The 23,794-nt window shown below is 34.5% G+C and overlaps 1 protein-coding gene across 1 annotated transcript in view; it reads right to left on the reverse strand.

The window, feature by feature from the left end:
- The window catches only part of LOC132551230 (uncharacterized), a 34,105-nt gene extending 33,779 nt beyond the window's left edge, over nucleotides 1-326 (reverse strand). Inside the window, exon 1 of the mRNA XM_060215344.1 lies at nucleotides 165-326. Within this exon, the coding sequence (XP_060071327.1) occupies nucleotides 165-326 (162 nt within the window). The remainder of the gene's footprint in view (nucleotides 1-164) is intronic.
- Nucleotides 327-23,794: the final 23,468 nt, after the last annotated feature.

The raw sequence follows: 23,794 nt of genomic DNA on the forward strand, positions 1-23,794 counted from the left end.
ATAAAAAATGCAAACATTGATATCGTCCAACATATCACTGGGATACATTTTATGAAATTATCAAGCATAACGTTATCCATAACTAAATTGCTTAAGAAAATAAAGATTTTACAGCACCAATGATATGGCTTGGCCATGGATGCTATGAAACATTGCTCACATACCTTGTCGTGGTACACAACTCTCCGAATAAAACTGGAGAAACATCCAATGCAGAAAGCAAAGACTCCAAAACCCGTTATTAATCCAAATGCTTCCTCGTGTGGGATTCCTCGGTTGACGCCGAATCGAGATTCAGAATTATTGAAAGAAAGACAAATAGACATCTTGACTGAAGCACGTGAAGGTACCAATACGACTATGCGCCTTTAGACATTTAAACTTCTAGATACAGATTAAATACGCCTGTTATCGAGTGCTGCTAACAAGCATCATCCAGAGCTATAAAAGAGTTTGATTGGACCGTAGTCCGTTTTGTGAAAGCCAGGGTGGCAAAGTCTCCGTTACAGTCGTGAAAAACATTTTATCTACGTAAATTACCTACTGTTATTTCTACTTAACAAAATCTGGAATCCGAACTAAGACAATAATATGTAGCTCCTCAACACAGTTCTTCAGTAAAGAACATCGCATTCGTGTTTCATGTCATGAGTATATATATGTCAATCATGGATATATATTTCAATCGGAGAATACTCTTTTTGCAGTTAAAAAGCACACTCGAGATCTTCTTATAGAACTTCAACATATAATTGTTTTAATGACTAAAACATGCATTTGAAACCGGAGAGCATGTCATTTTTCTAATCAGCGTTCATACAGTAATCAAATGCATTTTCTAGTCAGGTAAATCGCTCCATTTGCGTTCCGGCTAAATACGAATATCACAAAAAAAACAAAATAACTTAACCATTGTACACGTGAAGATAAAAACAATGATGAAATCATGGTCATTGACGCTCTTGTCCGTGCAGCTTTAAAGCACATTTGCCGTACTTGACATAGATGTCTATATGTATATTACCTAAAGCCATGTGACACCATTACTGTTTGCTTGGAGTATTGATTGGTTGTCAAGTACATGTGCGCAGGACTAGACACACAAGTGAACAGCACCTTTAATACAACTTGATGATTTTATGTTCCCATTGTGCAAGACTTAGTCATTAATTAACGAAAACATTTGTGACACATGGTTTCAAAAGATGCAGGTTGATGAAAATTACAGTCGTCATAGTTATCTCATTGAAAAATATTCTATTTCGTTGTATGATATGAAGCTCGACGTGTGGGATACTCGTGCGTTTGTCTGTTTGTTACGTTGTTCTTTACCTTGTTCTCTTTTTGAGAACGTGACATTACTTACTTAAATTGACCAAGATTTTCAAGTGAAAAATATTTTCTTTTTTTCACAGTTAGATAGTGTAGAGCCGGACAATTAATTAAACCGCGTCTGGCATTGCAGCTGTTTCCAGAGTCATTGATTCTAAGAGCCCAAATTATGAAACCTTGGAAGTAACGGAGGAAAATATTTCGTAATTTATCGTAAGATTTAGCTTTATATAGTCAGTGATGCAGATTGCTCCAACAATAACATATCTGGTAAAATATCGCCTGAAGCCCATTTATTATAAAATTGTTGTTGAAACTTTTGCGTCAAATAAAGATGTTATCAGTAATCTAATAAATGTCCTTCACATATAATATAACGAATGTTTAGAGAATTATTGCAATATTAAAAACCAAAATCAATGATGGAATCAAAAAAGAAAATGTAAGTAAAAATGTATAGTACTCTTAGATATATATATATATATATATATATATATATATATACAATAACTTAACGTCACAATGTAGGTTACTGAGTAACGTACAGTGTACATGTAATCTAATCACCTGAAGATGGCCGCGAGGCCTGAAAACGTTAGTGATATATTTGTTTGTCATGTTAAGTGATTTATTCTCTCTCTCTCTCTCTCTCTCTCTCTCTCTCTCTCTCTAATATATATATATATATATATATATATATATATAATGTATAAACATAAGTATGAGAACATCTATACATAATCAAAACAATGAGATGATTATACAATGGAAAAACTATATATCAATTACAAGGAATGTTTAAAAAACTAAATGAACAATGAAAATAGATATATTTATATGGCACTGTAAGTGAATCTTTAGAGAGAAAAAGGAAATCACTGAAATACAAATCGAAATGCAAAAGATAGGGGGTAAATAAATCACATGTTTACAAAGAAAAATCGGTCAGTTCATACAGACGCATTACAAGAAGCATCCAGGAAACTAGGTCAACTCAATGAATGCTACGATTTTAATTATCATCTTTTCAAATGGCAATGTTCCGCACATCTTACTGTGACCTGTGGTTGTTAAAGGCTTCTAAATACTTTATTACGCAGTTCCTTTCGGCGGGTCACGTGACCTCAGAATGGCTCAATATAAACGCCAGTCCTAGAAAGACGAAGCAGATGTATGATATAACATCACCGACGAGTCCTACAAGGACGAAACAGCTGTATGATATAACATCACTGACGAGTCCTAGAAGGACGAAACAGCTGTATGATGAAGCATCACTGACGAGTCCTAGAAGGACGAAACAGCTGTATGATATAACATCACTGACAAGTCCTAGAAGGACAAAATTTAGATATAGCATCACTGACGAGTTCTAGAAGGACGAAACAGGTGTATTATATAACATCACTGCCGAGTCCTAGAAGGACAAAGTGTATGATGTAGCATCACTGATGAGACCTAGAAGGACGAAACAGCTGTATGATGTAGCATCACTGAGGAGACCTAGAAGGACGAAACAGCTGTACGATGTAGCATCACTGAGGAGACCTAGAAGGGCGAAACAGCTGTATGATGTAGCATCACTGAGGAGACCTAGAAGGACGAAACAGCTGTATGATCACTGTATCTAACTCTTAATTTGCATTAACAGGTGCTATTCATTTACGTGTCCTTATACAATTTTCCACTGAACAAACACAATTTTAAATACTTACCAGGTAATTTTAAAACTGCTCCAACATATCATTGATCGTTATATTAAATTTCTATTCAATTGCTCAACTATCAGAAAGTCTCTCCGGTCATTTAAAATGGACATTTCTTGATAATGCAGAGGCGAAAACACATATGGCTTAAGAATTGACCCATGGATCATCCTTAGCCCTGGAACCTTACCCTGGAGTTGTATTCGTGGAAACAGTCGAGATTTCCACCCTATAAGCACACATATAGATAATACGTGGTCAGTGTCTTAAATCATCAGCTGTATTTGTCGAGATTGAAGAAAGGAAAAAGTGGCGAGCCACTTTCTGTACGGAGCCAAAATGCAGCTCAATATTTTAAAACACTGACTTTAAGTTCTATTTATCCTGCAACGTTGATTGAAAATCAGACCATCAATACTTCGACAGTTTTGGTGTTCACTCTTTGTTTACCTGATATTGGCGTTACGCAGAATATTGCCCCTGGTGACAAAAGCCAAAATAAAGTATTAATAAATGATAAATATTGATTGATATTGTTGATAGTCATTTTAAATTAAATTCAGAAAGTAATTCTGTCTAATAAACGCACGTGCTAAAATACAGATGTTTTCCGTCACTGCAGAATACAGCAAAAATATATGTGTATTCCGACAATGGCGGTGCCAGTTGTAGGATAAATATTTATTTGGCATGAAGAGATAGATACACACATGACAAAAGAATTGATCCAGGAATCGTCATGGGGTCTTTACCTGGGGTCAGGGCGTGATAACAGTTGAAACACACACCCTATAACTTCATATACCTTTGATCGAAATTCCTGGGATCGAAACCTTGAAACAGTTGTGACCCCTTCGCCATAATTAAAGTTACATTTGATTGAAATCAATAACAAGTATCCCACCTCTGTATTTACATTAACGTTTGTCTTGATCCGTGGGTCCCTAAACAATTATTCATTATTGGATCAAATGTCAAATTTAACGTTGGAGGAGAACACCAAGCACTATGTCGAACATTCCTGGATAGTGTAAATCGTATCAATTGTTCTTATTTCATCTTCAACGTTGAAGAAGGCCCCCAGAATATTATGACTCACATTCCTTTCTTAATTAATATGTTAAATCATCCGCTTTCATATTTAAAAAATCTGAATCGAAGAATGTTGACGCAGATTCCTTGCTGTACAAGCAAAAAAGACCCAGGTTTAAACTTTAACGTTTAAAATGGACTAATGAATATCAGGTCCTACAGTCTTTGCTATAGTATAATTAATTAATTAATCAACATGTATAATGATTTAATAATTTAATATAATTTGATACAATTAATTATCCCGTAACGTTGAAAAATTACACAAGAATAATGACACGCCTCGCTTGTTATATAACATTGTAATAAATTACCTGGTTCCATATTCAGTGAATGCAATTAAATGACTTAGGTAATATTTTCACTTCTTGAAAGGGATAACAGAATATTATCACGCGCTGCCCTATTTCTTTTCTCTCGTAAAAATTACCCCATATCCCTGGTCTATGTTAAAGTGGATGACACAATACTGTGACAATATTTCCTGTTGAATTAACCAAGTTAACAGCGGGAGTATATTCGCCTTCAAAGAATGACCCAAGAATATTAAGATATATTTTCCTTGTTACATCTCACTAATATAAATCTGATATATACCTAATATTCCGTAATTTACATGCAGCATACCCCTGTACTTTTTTAATTCGTTGATAAAATTTGAAATAACAGTATTATGCCTTAAACTTAGATTAAACGTTTGGAATAATAACCAATTACTACAAACTTGTTTTTCATTTTCCAAACGTTTTTTTAACTTCTTAAACAAATACATTAATCTTTAAAAGTGATACCTAACTTTTTGTGCCCAGCTTCGTGTTACTTTTTGATACTTGACAAGTACACAGACAATCAAAACTAATTGTTTATGATTAATATGTTTCTTGTTTCATTGCTAATGTAGTAAGGATTTTGATCGCGTACGTAGTGGACTGTCACCGATTGATATATAATTATTCCACATCAATCATAGAGCTAGGTTTTAATTTGTCCGTTGAGGAGCGTTAGAGGACAGAAAGGTCAGCCCCAGAGCAGCCGTTTAAATATTAATCGAATGATTTCTTATAAGCTTGAAATTCATCTGTCTTTATTCATGGTTTGCTGTACAATTGTGGCAATTAGCTGTTTTCTTGCATCACTCATTACGGTACATCTCCGGACATGAAAACAGAAATATTGACTTTTTATATCAATTCTCTCGTGCGGTCAGGATAACGTATTGCTATGGAGCTTCGACCGTCGTCGTACACGGTTCAGTCGTCCGTAGAAATGTCTGCTGTTACTTCTCCTAAACACATGAACAGATTTCAACCAAATTTTGCCTGAAACCTCGTGAGGCAAGGAAATAATTTGGTGAATATGCAATGAATTTCACCTTTGGGGTAAGATGACCGAGCCGCAAAGTGAAAATTAGTTAAATTATTGCTTGAAACTGCTAGTTCTCCCTAACGCCTCTGTTGATTTCAACCAAATTTGATCAAAAACGTCATTGGATCAGGAAAACAATTTTTGTCAAATGAAATTATACGGCCAAAGGAGACAAGATGCTGGCCTCTAAAAGGAAAGTAAGATAAAAAATTTGATATTCTTTACAACTAAATGAGAAGTGAAATATCACTTTGTAGAGTTGATACGACCCCGTGTTTGGCCCAAAATGTTAAATGTATTTTCCTTTAAAACGCTGTTTCTACTTCACACCATGAATGATTGAGGTTCGACACACAACCAGTTGGGATTGAAAGGTGGGGTTTAAGAGGAAATTTGCTGGAAAATGCCCCTCTTCCTCAACATTCGACGGTATTTCATCCAAATTATGTCTGAAATAATATAAGGCAAATCTGTCTTAAATAAAGGAAGTCGATGCGACCCCTAGGGCATAGCGGGTTGTCCCTAAAATGAAATTCAGCCAACCCTTTGCTTTGAAAAGTTACTTCTCCCTAACTGCGTGGATTTTAATTAGATTTGGCCCAAAACATCTTTCGAAGAACAAGGCAATCATGCATCATGTAAATGAGTTTGTTCAACCCCGGTGACGGGAGATTAGTTTTGCTGTTAAAAAGCTTCTCCACATTCATACCTGAATGGATTTCAACAGCATAAGGAGAGTGCAGCATTTTTTTATAAATGAAATCAATTTGACCTCTGGGATGAGGGAAGTGGCCAAAGGTCAACTTCAGATTTAAGCCTTAATCTTTCTAAAATCACATACTGCCTTACTGGTTGTCAGCCTACAACTGGTGTCAGTATAATGTATAATATGATCGAAAAAGGTGTCCTACTTGAGGCCTTTGGCAGTACACTACAATATGCTAGCACTTTAAAGTAGGCTTCAGGTTTGAACTATCATAATTGGGGAAAAGAAACGTCATACCAGAATTGAAAAAAATATCTAATAAAAGGAATTGATGGTTATTGATCTTTTGGGGCTAGAGGGACACGACCTAAAAAGGTTTGAGACAATTGGCTTTAAATCTTTATTATCAGATGACCGTGTAATCCGTTAACCACTTGTTATGCAGTATTGTATATGCGTTAGAAATGTATTACTGTTACATTTCATCTCTACCATTGTAAGGGCATGACAGAAAGGATGCTAGTTTATTGAGGAAAAATGCATTATATCTTATCATGAATGGCGCTGAGTTATATACAACAGCAAACTTTCATTACGGACATTTCACTTTCTTTATAATCCAAAAAAAAAACCGTGATAATTAATCTCATTTCTGTAGAATATGTTTTTTCATCATATATTTCTCCATCCAAACGATTTGTTTGAAAAACCCGGTTGTTGTCACTTTCAGTATATCAGTATATTGGCTGCAAGACTAAAAGTGTTTTGGGCTCCATGAGAGGATTCAGTATATCACACTGTAGGATGCAGAGAAGTTGTAAATATTATAACCAAACTCATGTTTCTCTATAATGTATATATGTATGAACCTTGCACACGCCTCCTATTCATGGAAAGGCGGTTCTTAAATGAAAAAAAGCTTTAGGCACTATTATTCCATAACCAAAGTCCGTTTTTCATCACTACATGCATTTCCTTAAATACTGAAATTACGTAAACGGTCTCTATCCACTTGTGAGTCCTTTGTTTAATCTTCTAGATTGCAGTTGGTAGACACTGCTGGTTGAGGTTCCAGGCTACATTTGTTTTTAATTTACATACCTGGAACTGAAGATCTTTGATGCCCATAACAACAAATGATATTTCAATTTCCCACGTTTTACCTCTAAGCTCTTTCTATGCTTTATCTGCCAATCATCATAATGACTGTCCCCGTATGACCCTAGTTGTAGTAAGGCCATTAAATCAGGTAGAAATGACACTTCACGCGGTCCCGTAATACATGTATTGGTAAGGAGCTAACCAACCTTTTCTAAAGCTTTATTGCTGAAGAATACATAAATGCATCTGGTCTCTCAAAACTTTTTTTCTCATGTAAATCAGTTTTCAAAATGTTTTGTATAAATAAATACACAGCAACAACAGAAAATGAAAAAAATTTGGAAATGAGAGATTCACGGAGCATGTCTACAATGAAATACAAGCACTCATCTCGAACACATTGGGAGGCCGTTCTTAAATGACCTTAGCTGATGATTAGACGTTAAACAATGTATGCAAGAGCAAATAACTTTCACATTTTAAGATTTTTGTTTGTAATCAAATTACATAATCTTATCCAAAATGTGGTTGAAGAAGCTGTTGTCAGGTGTTATTGAAAAATATGTTTCATCGCTTCGTAATGTTTAATATATACAGTTTTCAATAACTTAATATAAACATTTATCAAACAAAAATAAAATGTCCATTAATTTTCTCGTAGAAGTGGTCTGCTGTATGACCTGCATATTTCCATTAAAAGCTTATATATATATTTAATTTCTAAATTATAATTCAGCTTGGAAAATATATATATTGTCTTTACCTAGTTCTATTTGTTAAAGATTCTATCGCTTTTATTTATGTTTTGCCCTCATTCCGTCCTGTTCGGATTACGATTTTGTACTGTATTGTGAGTAATATTTACGGAGGACTTATTTTCGCTATATTCGCGGTTATTGTAACACAAAATGAAAAACCTGGCAAAACATTTAACAGTAAATCGATTTTTCAAAACAAACCTATTGTCTGTATGGATAGAGAAATGAAAGATGAATTAAATATTTCTTTCCAAATTAAGCTAAATTCAAATATAACGGGGGTATTTTCTTGCTTTTGTAATGGAAAAGATTAATGACATTCTAACACAAACAGCAAATGAAAACGTGATCTTATATCTTAACTATCAACATTGGAATCATGACAATGGGTTGAAATGGCATATGTCAAACAAACGTGTTGTTTAGATTGATGTTATAGCATCGGAGCCGATATCTACAGCGAAAGTTTGGCTAGATTAGGCTAGTTAATTACATTGAGTTATTTAGTATGTAAAAGTGAATATTTAGTTCTGGAAACTTCCTCTCTGAATTGTTCACGTTGTTAAACGTTTTATTCTGTCGGCTTAGTCTTGCTAAAGTACGACGATATGTTTGCGCCATACAACATGTGCATTACAAGAACCTGATTATATTATGAAGACTGTTTGCAAATATTGTGACTTGTCTTCTGGTTAAACGGACGTCAAGAATTTATACCATACCTGTTAACAAGCAGACATGGCAAATGGAAAAAAGGAAATACTTGGAAACAATGCTTCTACTAACCTTGTCTTGGTAGATATTCTTCCTGATGACATTGAAACTCAACGCAAGGACCACGAAGAAAACCCCAAAGGACATCAGGACACTGAAAGACTCTATCTTTGTAATTTCCTTTGACAAGTTATCTGACGTTATGCTAGAGTTGATCATTGCCAAACAACTGGAAGCATTCCTTATGAACCCAAGCATCGTTGATATAGATTACTGAAATAAAATGAATAACGTTTTGTTTTTTATGAATCCTATGTTAAAACATAGTCCCATCAACTATAATCAAAATTTGTCGTTGACTTTAATTCTTAAATCTGTCACACCACTTAATCCTCTCATACCCATTACGTGAAAAATACCAGCTATACCATTGCTTCAGTTTTGTACCCATCTATAACATCAGTTATATAAAATCAATTCGTTATAGATCACGATTACTACGATAGTATCTCGACTGATAGTTTTAAATCCCTCTAGTCGACTATGAAATAATAATCAATGGTAGCGCTGATGATATTGAAACCGAGTACCAGATCTATGATAACGCCTCCAGGGTGTTATTTAGATTTAAATACTTTCAAGGAAAATCGCCATTGCAGTTTCAATCATGAATTTAACCACAATTCTTATAAAACCATCATTTCTGTCTGTTGATGGTTAACTTCTTGATGTAAACGGAAAATTTGTATTCTTCAACGATCATAGAGTTCGTTTGATACATACATATGATATTGGCCTAGTATGTGGACAGTACGCTTTCTTGAAATATATAATTGCCTTAGAACTGATCGTCCTCCCAGAAGCCGTATAAAGTCATATGAAGATAGCATTCATGAATGGCGTGGCTACTATGTATGCCTATGGATACCATTAAACTACAATTTTATAGTCTGAACATAGTATTTTGCATGACAACAAGTCATACTGACCTGACCGGAGATTAGCTCAATCTTTCTGCTAACTCATTCTAAGCTGAAATGCAGGCAGACATAGGCTTGATAAGGGCAATGATCAGAGATAATGATCTTATTAGATTGATCAGTCTAGTAGTTGTAGGCGGCGCAACAACCCACGTCATACATTTTTAATATTTTAATGACATGACCAAGAATGGTGAGAATTTGGCCAACTATGTTGTATTTAGCATCACTCAAGGACGAAACTGCTCAAATGTATTTAATTTTCTATCTGTATTTTTCGATGCTTTTTAAATATGTCTTTTGTAAAATCTCTGAGATGGCAGGAAGAAAACGCTGCTGGTGGTCGTTTAGTCGCCGAAGTTTGTCATAACCTATAGGCCACGTTTTACTTAATTCAAATAGGTACACGATCCAGTATATACCTGTGTACTTGTCATTGTTTTGAAATTCTTCAATACTGAACGTTATGATATTCTTTATAGTAAACCGAAAATTTCTCTCTTTAAAGTGATGATTTTATACTCCTGTTTGATTACACTCGAACTTCGTTTCCTCAAAGTTTCGTAACTCGAAGATCCAGTTAAATTCAAATTCCGAAATTGGTTCAAGTCAAACTTCATACGAAACATTCAAACTCGAGTAACTCGAATACTCCGATAATTCAAAGTTTCCATATAGTCCCGCCGACCTCGATATAACGAGGCTAAAATTTATTTAGCATTAAGTGTTTATTTTTGTTGTTAATTATGCTTATTGTAGAAAGAGAGTAGGTACTCAGAAACCTTGGGTTTATTTCAAACAAAGACAAGTTTATTTCCCTTCGATAACATTATCAGACCCTACGGTTTTCTGTATTTAAGTCATTATAATGTATGTGTTTTACTTTTCGTCACTACCTGCCTCTCCAGTTGTCGACAAAAACGTCTGGACGTACCACTGGCTACAGAAATCTTAACCTGAAGCCAAACTTCGTCAGGGAAACATACCAATTCTGTCCGATAAACTTTGATATTTACTGCTATGGAATTTCCTGATTCTTTTGTTGTCTTCGTTACAAAGCCATCCGAGCATTTTTTTCTTGATACGAAAATCAATTATTGTGGAGGATCTAAACGTAATTCATAAGTCGCGTTATTGGCATTTGATCAGCTGCGATAGCATAGCCTTCATTGTGGAGAATATTTGAATAAAAAAGTCGACAAGTGTGTATGGTGGAAACTAATTATGATTATTCATTGTAGCATGAAAACATAGTCCGTTACTTTGTATCTTCATCTTTGTAAATTTTTTTCATTTGCGGGAATCGTGTGCAAAAATACATCATGTGACAGGTGATTAGCCTACTTTTATAACAGCGTATCTCAAATTCATAACTCATTCAAGAAATGCATGGCTTATTTCGAAGAACGGCTTATTATTAAGGTTTTCGGATATTATTCATGAATCGAATTTCCAAGTTAATGCCTCCCAAATTATCGAAATCATTTTCCTAATGAAAATGTCGTATCAAACAAGTTTTTATCTGTTCTTGTCAGAAATATCAGAGAAAGATCTGGCTAAAATCTAAAAATAACTAAAAAAACAAAAACAAAAAAAAAACAAAAACTAAAACAAAACACAAAAAACAGAAGGCACTGGAGGGGGCCCTCTTCACATTTTATAATTTTTTGTAATTTTTTTATCACTTAGGTTTTCGTCCCAGTCACAACCTAGGTTTTAAGTTTTAGAAATTTGGATCGTAAGTTTCACTGTCGAGTCCTAGAAGGGCAGTGTAAATCGTTATTAGTTCTGCTGTATATAATTCTAATTTTTTATCGAAAGGTGTTCATCACCTCTGTGCCTTTTGTAAAATCTTTATAAAAGCAACATTGCTTAGAGGTTGCCATCATAGACTTGTACGTGCATTTCAGGTGGAACTCCCCTTTATCCTTAGTTTGGAAGTGGTTTGTAAAGTAAAACGTCCTGCAGCTGGCCATTGTGTATTTTCTATTTTCTTTTTTTTATACTCTCTAAACGAACTTTACAAGTGGATAAGTGAAAGTAATACAAAATACAAAACAGAACAAATGATTGAACAAAAACACGTCAGTGAATAATACAAATTCTGATAAGATATGATACAGCCAAACAAAAAATAGCCACACAAAAAATATACAGCTTCATACAGATGTTTCTTCTGGTCGGTGGTGTTAAGGGTCTAAATTGTAAACATAAGAAGCCAATGTAGAAATCTTAAGTGATCGAAAGAAAAAATCTAGATGGGGAGGTGCGCTAACCCATTATTTCAGTAAATGGCAAATCGGCTTTAAGATATCTAAAGATGAAGGGTCATTTATGACAAATTGCACCTTTCGAATGTTGTAACCTGACATTTGGTCTTCCAGTTAAGCGTGCGCCGAACAAGAAAACTAATGTTCCATACTGAGACAAACCATTGTATTTAGAATAGATAAATATTGGTATCCGCTTAATAACTCTAAAGCAGTTACACGAGTATTGGTCTTGTTCGTCTTGTATTTTTCAGTAGTCTCCGTGTAAATCTTCTTTATGTTCATATTTGCTCTAGCTTTCATTGAATTTGATTTTTGGATTACGATTATGTTTACATGATGTTGTTGTTGCTGCTTGGTGCAGTGTCATTCTACCGAGTGCAGGTTACACTATTGTAGTGTTTGCTCCAATAAAGAATATCTAAGTGACCCTACCTTTCGTGAATTTCGGCTGATTGGAGGTCATTTAACCACAACTAATCACCCATACATGCTTGCAACGTCTGATGCCAATGTTACATTCGTTTTAATGAGTTTTGAGTAAGAGTTACAATTTTCCTTTGTTGTCAGAATTGTGTTTCGTGGAAAAATAAAAATTTCCTTCATGAACGAAACGTTTAAGCACATATTTCTATACAAGAATTGTTCTGTTTTTCACATAATATGAGCGAGAGTAGTGTTTCCCGACTCTATCTCTGTTGTTATTTCAATGATGTAATATTTCATTGTGCAATATGATCAGAACGGAAATGAATTCGTCTATCCATTTTGATTCCTATAATAGGGTTCTGTAATATGTCAATAACTTATGCATAATAGGGAAATTAAGTTATAACGTGTCACAGCTTCACAGTCAAATCAGTATGATTTTGCGTAATCAGCGGCGTTGTTCAATGAACTTCGGTAACATAAACACACGATGGGATCAAACCTAGTTCGAAGTTTCCCTTATGTAATCTAAATAATGTACCTTTCGAACCAAAGGGAAATGACTTTTTTCTTTCATTTTTTTAAAGAATCAATCCATGTTCTGTTATATTTAGAAATTAAATTTATATGACGGAAAGCTATCGAGGAAATTAACCAATTACAGTAATGAGAGATTTTCTACTGGCAGCTAAAATTCCTATTTTTTCGAAAATCAATTTCGAGGAATGAAGTGTAGTTATTCAAATGCGATTGTCGTCATATACTCACACATATGAATGACATTATGCACTAAATATTGAATACTGTATATCTTCTTTAGTGTTAACAGTAATAGTAAACAATAATGACATGCTCTTTCGCCAGAAGTAACGTCAATATTGTACAGAAGACAAGTTTACAGCACATTTCAATACAAATTTAGAATGAGATACAGTAGAACCAAATCAATAAGTAAACTGCATTATACAGCTTATTTGTCCTTCTACGTCTCGCTAGTGATAGCAACTACCCAATAGCCTCTTTAGTAAAGCTGTAACTATACATCATATCAGAGAAAGGCCGCGGTGTTGATACAGCTTCTACCGCTTTTTCAGTAAAACGAGACATACCGGATTGGTGTCGGCCATGTTGATGGCTGATGAAGATAGTTAACTACCAACGGTTCGGTACAGTGCTACCGTAAGGATTGAGATACGTCGGATTTGAAAAAGGGTATATATATATTCAACTTCGTGCAAAAGAAAGATATGAAACGGGTACTTTCAAAAGCGATTGAATATTAAAGGTCTGTGAGGAAGGAGTCTCTTACATAACTACCAAATTCAACTTTAACTTTTATTATCTTGGGCAAACTAACCGATAAGAATATTAAGATAGTGGGGTTTTCAAATCGCCCCGCGCCCGAGGACTGTCCGTCCTTTCTTGTTATCATTATTTCATGAGAAGTTCTATGGATTTCTTTCTCAATGTAAAGGTTTCTTTTGGAACGTAGTTATGTCCATTTGATTTTTGTGACTGATCATAACAGTAAAATGGCTGGTGGCCATCATGGAATGTGATGAAATAAGTTTGTTATCGCTTTTTCTTGAGAATAATTAAATGACTCTTTCCTTCTGAAAATAAACTATGAAATATTATTCTTTTATAAACTATAGTAAAACATACCTCCTCCCGAGAAAAGAAAATTGTTTATACAAGGTTGATAAAGGATATTAGTACCTTTCCATTCGTGAGGGTTTTTAATTCGAATGTTTATTGGTCTGGAGAAGATTTTTGAAATATAAGCTAAAACTAGTCCCTCCTTTTTCGGTTCACCCTTCAGGTCGTTGTTACCATCATAAATTTACAATTCTATTTTGACATTGCCCATGGAATCTTAATGTCAAAAATTTTAAAAACACTGCAGCAGTTTTCGAAGATAAAATAACGAAACAAAAAAGATATAAATAGAGTAAAGAAAAAAATTAAGATCATTCAAATTTATTAGCAAAATGGATGTCAAATGCATGTGCATTTTCTGAGCAATGCCACTCTTTAAATGAATGAAAACATGGAAATCAGGATCATAGATGACAGAGAATAGACAAAAACAGATAATCTAATGCAAAAAAAATTTTTTTTTCATTGAATATTAATAACTGAATATAATTATAAAATGTTGCATTCTATTTAAAATAATCACATAAGGATACATTTTGATAGATGGAATGACCTGGCTAATCAGTTGTTACTAGGAGCTGAATGAGAACGAAGTGTCCATCGGGACGCCAAAAGATATATCAACTGGCCTACAAATTTATTTGAGACCTTTCTAAAAATTCGATCCTGCAGCGATCCCAATTTTAGTTGCCTTTTGAAGTGTAGGTAACGATTATAAACAAACGTAAACAAATATTTTTCTTATTTTTCTCCTTATTTTGCCGTTTTTCACCATTTTTGTATATAATTCTCTAGTTAGTACCATTTCCTTTTTATAAAATTTAGAGTAGGCTCATCCATTTGTCAATCCGTTTTTGTCTCAATATTTTCCATTAAGCTGAAAATTGAATTTGCAAGAATAAAAATGAACATTGACCAATTTTTATAAGTGTAACTTGGATAAGTTTAAGTCAAGGAGTTAATGGGGAAAAACACCTTAATTCAGATTGAATTCGTCAAGTCTCTCTGCTCAGTGTATTTTTCAATACAAAATTTACTAAGAACAAACGTTGTTCAGCATTTTCTCTTATTTTCATGAGATACAATCAGCTGATCAATACCTCTACAAATAAGGTAGATTGGGCTGTTTTCCCAACACCGACGTCACTGTGCGGAGAAATACGTAGTTGGGAGTTAAAGGGTGAAAAAGTCTACCTATTCAATCATATTTTTTAAAAGTGTCTTTACCGTTCTTCTAAAAGAATATATTTCTAAAAAATATGGAACTCATTTAAAGAATTATGGAGTTAATGAGCCCCCTCATCCAGATTCTGCTTTTCTTATTAGTTTTAAGTTTCCTCGGCCAACTTCTAGGTTCCAAACTTTAAGCCCTTCCACCACCATCACTCACGAATCTTAAAAGGACGAAAGAACTGTATTACGTACTTTAATTAACTCTTTAGTGCTTTGTCCAGTCTACATGTATAAATTGGTAAATTGGCGATGATCACAATGGCCCATTTGAAAAGCTGTTTGACAACAGGAATTATTATCGGCTTAAAGCCCCACAAGAACTTCACTTACCTTCTGTCTGTAAACTGTAAATATCAATATCCAATTGTCTAGGATTTAACTCTTCCTAATATTCTGTAACCTCAAACCGAGTTAAACGACACCAAATTGGTCGTTAGTGTACCCGATAAACGCATACCGCAAGATTAAAAGTTACTTATGATGAAAAAGTGATTCACATTCATTAAATACTCTGCATCCCCCAGATTTATAGCTTATAGATAGGGCGTATTATTGACTAACACAGCAGGATAATAGTTTCGCTGCGGGCAATTAAATTTGTACCGGATCCGCACATCACGATAAGCCTGTATGCTGTGGCGCAATAGTAATAGAGTCAACCAGATGTAGCTTTGTGGAATATGGATATTCTACCCGAGGGTATATCATTTGTACGCACCCAGGCTTTGCCGAGGTTCTGAACCCGAATTCTATACCCGAGGGTGGAATATCCATTACCGCACATACCTACATATCGTAACTATTTTGTCTCACCTCTAATATGAATATTTGGAAAACATGGTGTTGATCAAACATTGCTAAATATGGCACAATTTCTTTGTGAAATACACTAAAAGTTATATTTGAGAAAGAAGTACTACATGCTATAGGTATACCTCACACTAAAAGGCCACTGCATACTCTTATCGATATCAATTAATTAATCTGTTCACGAGATGGATTCGCTCACTTAGGGCAACACTGTCATGAAGAGGTAAGCAATACCATGACGTGCTTTTGATTGTGACGTCATAACGTATTGTTGTCATCTCATTGTGACGTCATAACGGCAAAGTCACTCAGCACACTCGTGCGGGATTAATAGAATTGATGGGGGATCTCAACCCGAGGATTAAGACGATTGAGTAAGCAAACATAATAATCTTTTAATCGAGGGGTGAGGCCCCCTTTCTTACCAAACCGGGGGCATTATTTTTTCTTATCCTGTTGGCTTTTTGAGGAACTAGTATGTGTTTTAGTTGCCCCAGTGCTTCGTGTCGTTGGGGTGAATTAAATGTTGACATGACGTCATAGAATTTTCAATACAACGTTATACCATTGTCCTGACAAGGGTTGGGGGGGGGGGGGGGGGGGGGAATAAGAGAATGAGAAAATAGGCTGACAAGTGGCCATGATAACATGAGAGAAATGCGGTTCTTAATGGACTTTTCTTTAGAATTCATCTGTAGGTAATTTATCCTTTCAGTTCTGATTCAGAAAGTTTTTTTCATTTTTGGAAAGTTTTCCTTGTTTGTTGATGATAATTTTTATCAATTCACTTGTCAATTCAACATAAAATGGAGAGCAAATGAGAGAAAAGTTGAGTAAAGTGCTAACGTATACAGAAGTAAAAAAATATTTTGATATTTTGACTCGATTTTCTCTCTTTGGTAATTCTTAAGGACATCCTGATCCAAAGGGTCAGTATGGCTTAGTCATCGTACTCCGTCCTTCGTCCGCTGTCCACAATGCGTTTTCCAAAAGTTTCCAATGGGATTTATCTTAAACCTGTCTGAAAAATTCTGGGATACCCTAAAAATATGTTCTCAATTTTCAGGTGGATTCGAAATGCCAATTGGTCGCCATCTATAAAAACACATTTTTGAACTTGTGCTCAAGTTTCAAGAATGCTATTTAATTCACAAACTTGTCCTTAAAATTTTGAACTCACAGTGTTCCAATTAGTTTACCTTAATCATAAAACCACTACACCGAATTTATAATAGCTATAAACCACGTGACCATTAATTCAGCAATTACTGTTATAAGTGACAGTGTATATCAATAACTTATTTGTAACCAATAAACCCAAGTAAGGGAAATTACACTAGACCACTATTACATGAGATATATGACCTCACGAACAATATCAATACACCAACGTAAACGAAAACTAATTCTGATATCGTTCGGGATGAGACATTTTTTATGAAAAAATAAAAATGAACTTGTTCTGAAACACATTTAAGTTGAATAGTTTGCATATTACCTCCGCTCGCGGAATAGAGGATGTCCCTCCTATCTCTATCTCAGTCTTTTTAACGTATCGGATATCAAGGAGAATAAATAGAGGAATTGTTCTTTGTGCGATATGAATCCGATGCTCGTTATTTTGGCTGTTGGTTCCGTTGACGTTTACCTTCTTCTCATATAAAACCTTACATTGGATTGACAAAAGATTTGTATGGCAGTTGTCGGCAATGAAGTAGAATACGCTTACTCTTCCGGAACACCTCATAATAAGTATGCTCCTTGTACATTATCAGTAGTCTCCGTGTAAATATTTCTTCTGTTAATAGTTTGGAATGGTTGCATTGAATTTGAGTTCGATTATACTAATGTTCACATGTTGATATTTTCTTGATGTTAATTTTGAAACATAATTGGGCGAGCTGTGGATATATTCTGATCATTTGTGAATTTTTTTTTTACCGAAAGCCCTGCTGAAACACTTTCATGAATGCGGTTTAATCACCAACGCTTTCATATCACCATGATATGCTAAATTAATTGCTGAATAAAAAATATTTAACCTCTGTGCATCATGTTGTTTTTCCATCTTTCCCATCCAAGTTTTAAGCATATTGAATCATTGTTTTGTGAGATGTCTGTAATCGATTTTAAGCAGACGTAGCAAGTGTTCGATTGGTCTGCAGAAGTAGTTTAAACATCATTCTTGACTTCCGTTTTCAAAAAGCGCCATATCGTTGTTTGTTTGGTTTATTGTTGTTTTACGTCCTATCGACAACTAAGGTCATTTAAGGACGTGCCAGGTTTAGATGGTGGAGGAAGCCGGAGTACCTGGGGAAAACCACCGACCTGCGGTCAGTACCTGGCAACGTGAGCCTCGAACACGCGACCCAGAGGTAGTGATTAATGACATTACGCCTTAGCCACTTGGCCACCGCGGCCCCTCTTTGTTTGTAGTGTTGTCAGCACGTAATACTTATTTGAAAAAAACTGTTATGACGTACAGCTTAAATGTCCTTCTGGTATTGTGTATCCCATATATCAGCATTACACATCCGTTTTGGAGCTATTATCGCGTCGAATAGTTTAAACTTCACATTTGAATCCCTTTTTCTATATTTCGCATTGCAGCTCTTCATCATAAATGGCGCTAACGCTTGACAAATGATTAATATGCTTCACTCCACTTCATACGGAATGAAAATAATATCTTAGGCACTTGATCCTTCAATACTGTTACACTATTGCAATTGTATATCCATTTTTCAAAACCTGAAAGGTGTCTACCATTTTTAAGACCACCACATCTGTTTTGTGAGGATTCACACCCATGTTCAAGTTTCAATTATCATTTTGATAATGTGTTAAGCGTCCACTCTAAACCAACCGCTGAATCATTCCTAATAACAGATCATCCGTAAATAACAGGTGAACATTTTTTTCTGAATACATTTTTATATGCCATGTCTTTTAAGCTGGTTCTTCATTTGCTGTAACAAAGAATTTCGAGGGGTACATGCTGACGGGGAATGGTAAAGTCGCTACTATAATTGCTATGGCAAATTCTATGGCATTTTCTAGAACAATATGAAGATAGATATGTTCAATGCTCGTTTGTAAGCCTGGTAATATCGATGTTCCACATGATCATGAATGTGAACTAATTTTTCTTTGATGAAGCTGAAAACGCTTACTCTTTGGGAACACCCGATTTATTCTTTTGATGAAAGAAAATTTTCGTCATCCTTTGTCCTCATTCCATCAATTTTGAGCTAGACTAAATTTTGCTCTCTTACCAATAGATAGTAATCACAGGTTTCGTTTCCATGATGATTGCATAAAATACAAGTGAATATTATTTAACTTTAGATGAGATACAGTAAGCCCAAACTTTAGATTTAACTGCACAGTAGAGTAAGTCAGCCATTGAAGAATTAATCAGTGATGCTATGGACTTAAAATTTGAAATATATGATGTGACTGAAGAATCCAATGTAATAAAAGTTTGTAATAGACACAATTAGGTTAGGTACAGTAGAGCCAAATGATGAATTAAACTGAATACATACTGTTGTTTCGTTCTTCTTAAACTCGTCAATGACGCTAAGGACCTGGATATCAAAGCCCAGGAGAAAATAAAAAGTGTTCGGGGAAAAGTCTAAAAAAAATCTAGATGTGGAGGTCACTAACCCCATTTCAATCATCTTTGTAATTTCTATGTATCTGATAATTTCAAAAGAACATCAAGTACACTTGTATAATTTAATCCATGGCACAAGTCGAATGAATTAAAACGTGGCATGCAGGTTACGACATTCAAACATATGAATGGAAATTTTACATAACGTTGTGTGGCTGATGTAATGGTAATGATGTCTGTTGTATTTCTCATATCGAATATCATCCAAACGGAAATTAATTACCTACACTAAGGTTCTATAACATGTAAATAGCGAATGCGTAATATGGAAGATAAATGAGTATTTTCATGAGTATCAAATTAATGCCAACGCTACAACGATATATTGGATTGTCGACAACTGACAGATAGCTACCGTTCTGGAACACCTGGTCTTATTCTCCTTGTACTTTTTCATGTGTCTCCGTGTATATCTTCCTCAGGCGACTGAAGAAAATCCAAAGTGATCGAAAGAAAAATCAAAATCCAGATGCGGAGTGCAGTAGCCCCATAATTAAATGAATTTCGTAATTTTCATGAATAAGAAATTTTAGAACAGCGTCAAGTTCAATGGGTGCATTCTGAACAGTGTAACTATTTCAATGAATCGTGGCATGCAGATTCTCAAATATTGCACAATGAACGCACGCGTAAATAACACATTTTAATAATGTTGTTAAATACAGCAGAGCCAAAGAGAGATATCAACCTTTGTTAATATGGAAATACTTTTCATTTTTTCTCAACAGCTTCATGGAAGTATGACGTAACAATGATGACAGTAGATAGTTATTATCTGGCCTATATAAACAATGTATGGCGTAAAATTTGTCCTCATTGCATGATCGTATGTGACTACTAAATTTTGGATGTTATCTTTACCCTGAACACGTAAGTTGTCCCTAATGCATCCATTGACACTGGCATCCCATTGGTTGATCATTCATCCAGGTGAGGATTACTTTTTTCTGGCCGAGACATACCAGAGTGTTTAGAAATAGAAGTTAAAATCCCTACTAATGTTCAGCATTGTAAACGTTGTAGTGTAACAATTAGATCAACAGTGGTATTCGGCAGTATTCTTGCGGCTTAATTTCCACACAATTACAAGGAAGTTATCACGAACATATCGCAGCCCCACAATAGAACTGCGAAGTTCCGTATGTATCGTGCGAAAACTCTAAAAATGCTCGTAGAAATGAAAATTTTGTTTAATAACCAATATGATAAATATCTTCCGTTTTTAGTGAATATTGAACCATGTTCAATGGTCAGTCTTCTGTTAGATAGTATTCAACAATAATTAATATCCTGGATAAATTTTGGATGGCTTGATTACAATACAGGTGCTTTTGGTATTCTCTCGTGTCATATAATGTACACATAATCAATTATTTTTCTAATCAGTGACAATGCCACAGTATTCCCATGAGAGACGCGTAACCTGTGGCGATCGCTAATCAACGTAGGCTCAGATAAACAAAATAGGTATCCATAGCAACGAGTAACCATTTAAGTTAATATAGATGTATAATTCCGTGGGTTAAAATTAGGCTTGATAAAAGAATAGAAACGTTGCGGACTCATACAACTTTTTAAAATCAATAACAGGTGCATGTGTACCAACAGCATTTGTTCTGGATACCGCAAAGTTGAGAAATGTTCACAAAGCTGGGTTATAAAAGCGTTGAAGTGATAAGAAAACACATCCATACTCTTACCAATAGGAAGAAGGCCAAATCCAATTGACGTTTAAAAGTTTTGATTATTGTTGTATTATTTATTTTCACTCTATAGAACTTATTTTATATTTTATTTTCTACTTGTTTTTACTTAATCCATTTATTCTAAATATATGCGATTTTCAATGTTTTTCTTTGATTGGCTTTTTAAAGTCGATTGTTATCTTAGCATTCACAATCATTGAGACTATATTTAATCGAAAGCATTTATATATATTTATCCAACTTACATTTTCGCACGATTCTTGACAAATACTATATTTTTATTCATATTTACATTGTGAGATCAGAAATCGGGATGATGTCATATTAGCTGTCATGACGTCGTTTGAACTGATTCAAATTGTGTTTTTATTTCATCAATCGCAGATCTTGGTGCAGATCGGGTAGTATATCCACCTGGTAAGAAAATTATTTTGGTATCAATTATGTAACGGTAAATGTGATTATCGCCTATGAAATATTCATATCTCTATGACTATATATCAAGTTGTTCTTATTCTTAGGTTAAATTTCGTGGGCCAAATATTTCGCCGTTATTCGAGCTAAGGCTAGTTGGTGAGTATTTAATTTTACGCATGTCTATCAATTGGTATCAATTCATACGAGCATAATATATTTTGGTTCACAGTAAAAAATGTTTGGCGGGCATTTATTATCACTCTATTTCAGTTTGACCGCTAATATATAAAAAAAAAAAAACCGGAAATATTACCAAATGTGCAGTTTCTGAAAATGATGCATTTAGAAGCAAAGCTTTTGAGCCGATACATCCATGGATATGCCTTAGTAATCGCCTGATCTATCAACCATAAAAGGAATGTCACTATATACGAGATGAAAGCCCAGACCACAAGGGAGTGGGTCAGACATGGGTATGAATATAAATGAAGTGGACTCGAAAAGGTTTTCCCAATAAATGATACCTGAAATTGAGCTAGCTGAAACAAGTTTAATAAGGTATTAAGATATTTCAAATTTAGTACATACCAAAATATTAGCTGCGAGAAAATATAGCAATATATTTCCCTGGTGTGATGTTTAGAGACCTATCACCTGTTTATATAAGTTTTTCATTTTAATAATTGGAAAGTTGTGTCGCCGACCTGAACTTAAATCTGTCATTAAGCTCTAGCGGCTTGGGACAATTGGCTGCTTCGTGTAATGGTTTCCAATAATGAGAATCTTTATCAGAAAATGATGTTCTCATTAACCCTGTCACAAAGCAAATTATTAACCGTTAGCAAAACTATAAAACTCTTATCTTCATGGCTATGAACGAGATAGCTTAGAGCAAAACAGAAATAATAGCATACTGGTTGTTTTCTAAACAAAATCTGCTTAAGAAATGTATATTATTGGACATTTCTAGAACATACACACTGCACACTATCAGCATATGGTTTTTGCATGCATACATATTTAAATGGTGTTACTTTGCCATATTGGTGCTTTCTTTATGTTTTTTACTTTAAATCGTTACAATTTCACCGAAGTACAATTTTGACATCTCGCAAGTCCAAGCCGATAATGCATTTCGGAGTAATATGTCCACGCGAAAGGTTTGTCACCAAAGCATAAACGCCAAGTGTTACATTTTGATATGTGAGAGCAATTCAGTTCGAAGGAAAACCAGCATGTCTGTACAAGAAAACATGCTTTGAAGCGCAGGTCTAGATTTATTGTTAAACTGTCGCTAAGTTCCATAAAGGGCGAGAATAAGAAAAGAGCTAATGTTTAAAAAAAATTAAATTTGAAAATTATGTTTTTGTGTAGAAAATGCGAATTTAAAATTATGGGAAGTGAACAGTGAAATATATTAAAATAACATGTTGATTTAAACATTAGTCCTTTTATTTCTGAATCTTTATGGTCCTTTTTTCAACAAATTAAAATGTTAAAGTGTTCAGATGAATATATATACATTTCAGTGTGATAGCACTACAAAAGTTTCCGTATGTTGCCTAATTAACCGTCAACCTCCCTTCCAAAATATGGGAGAAATAAAATTATTTGCCAGTACCAACTTTACTGAAGTGACATGATTATTTTCTAATTTTTCATTTTTCGCTACACATGGATCCGATCACTTCATTTATCTTCAATAGATATCAAACATAAAATTCATCCGATACCTTCACTGGGCATTTCCCCTGTGAAGTATAATCTTATCTGTATCCTACCTTTGAATCAGGGATTACTAACATTATTTAAATTATTAAATCGCTCGTTAACTCCT

This window comes from Ylistrum balloti, unplaced genomic scaffold, assembly GCF_031769215.1.
Source record: "Ylistrum balloti isolate Yb309-2 unplaced genomic scaffold, AGI_CSIRO_Ybal_v1 Utg370186, whole genome shotgun sequence".
In the NCBI taxonomy this organism is placed as follows: Eukaryota; Metazoa; Mollusca; class Bivalvia; order Pectinida; family Pectinidae; genus Ylistrum; species Ylistrum balloti.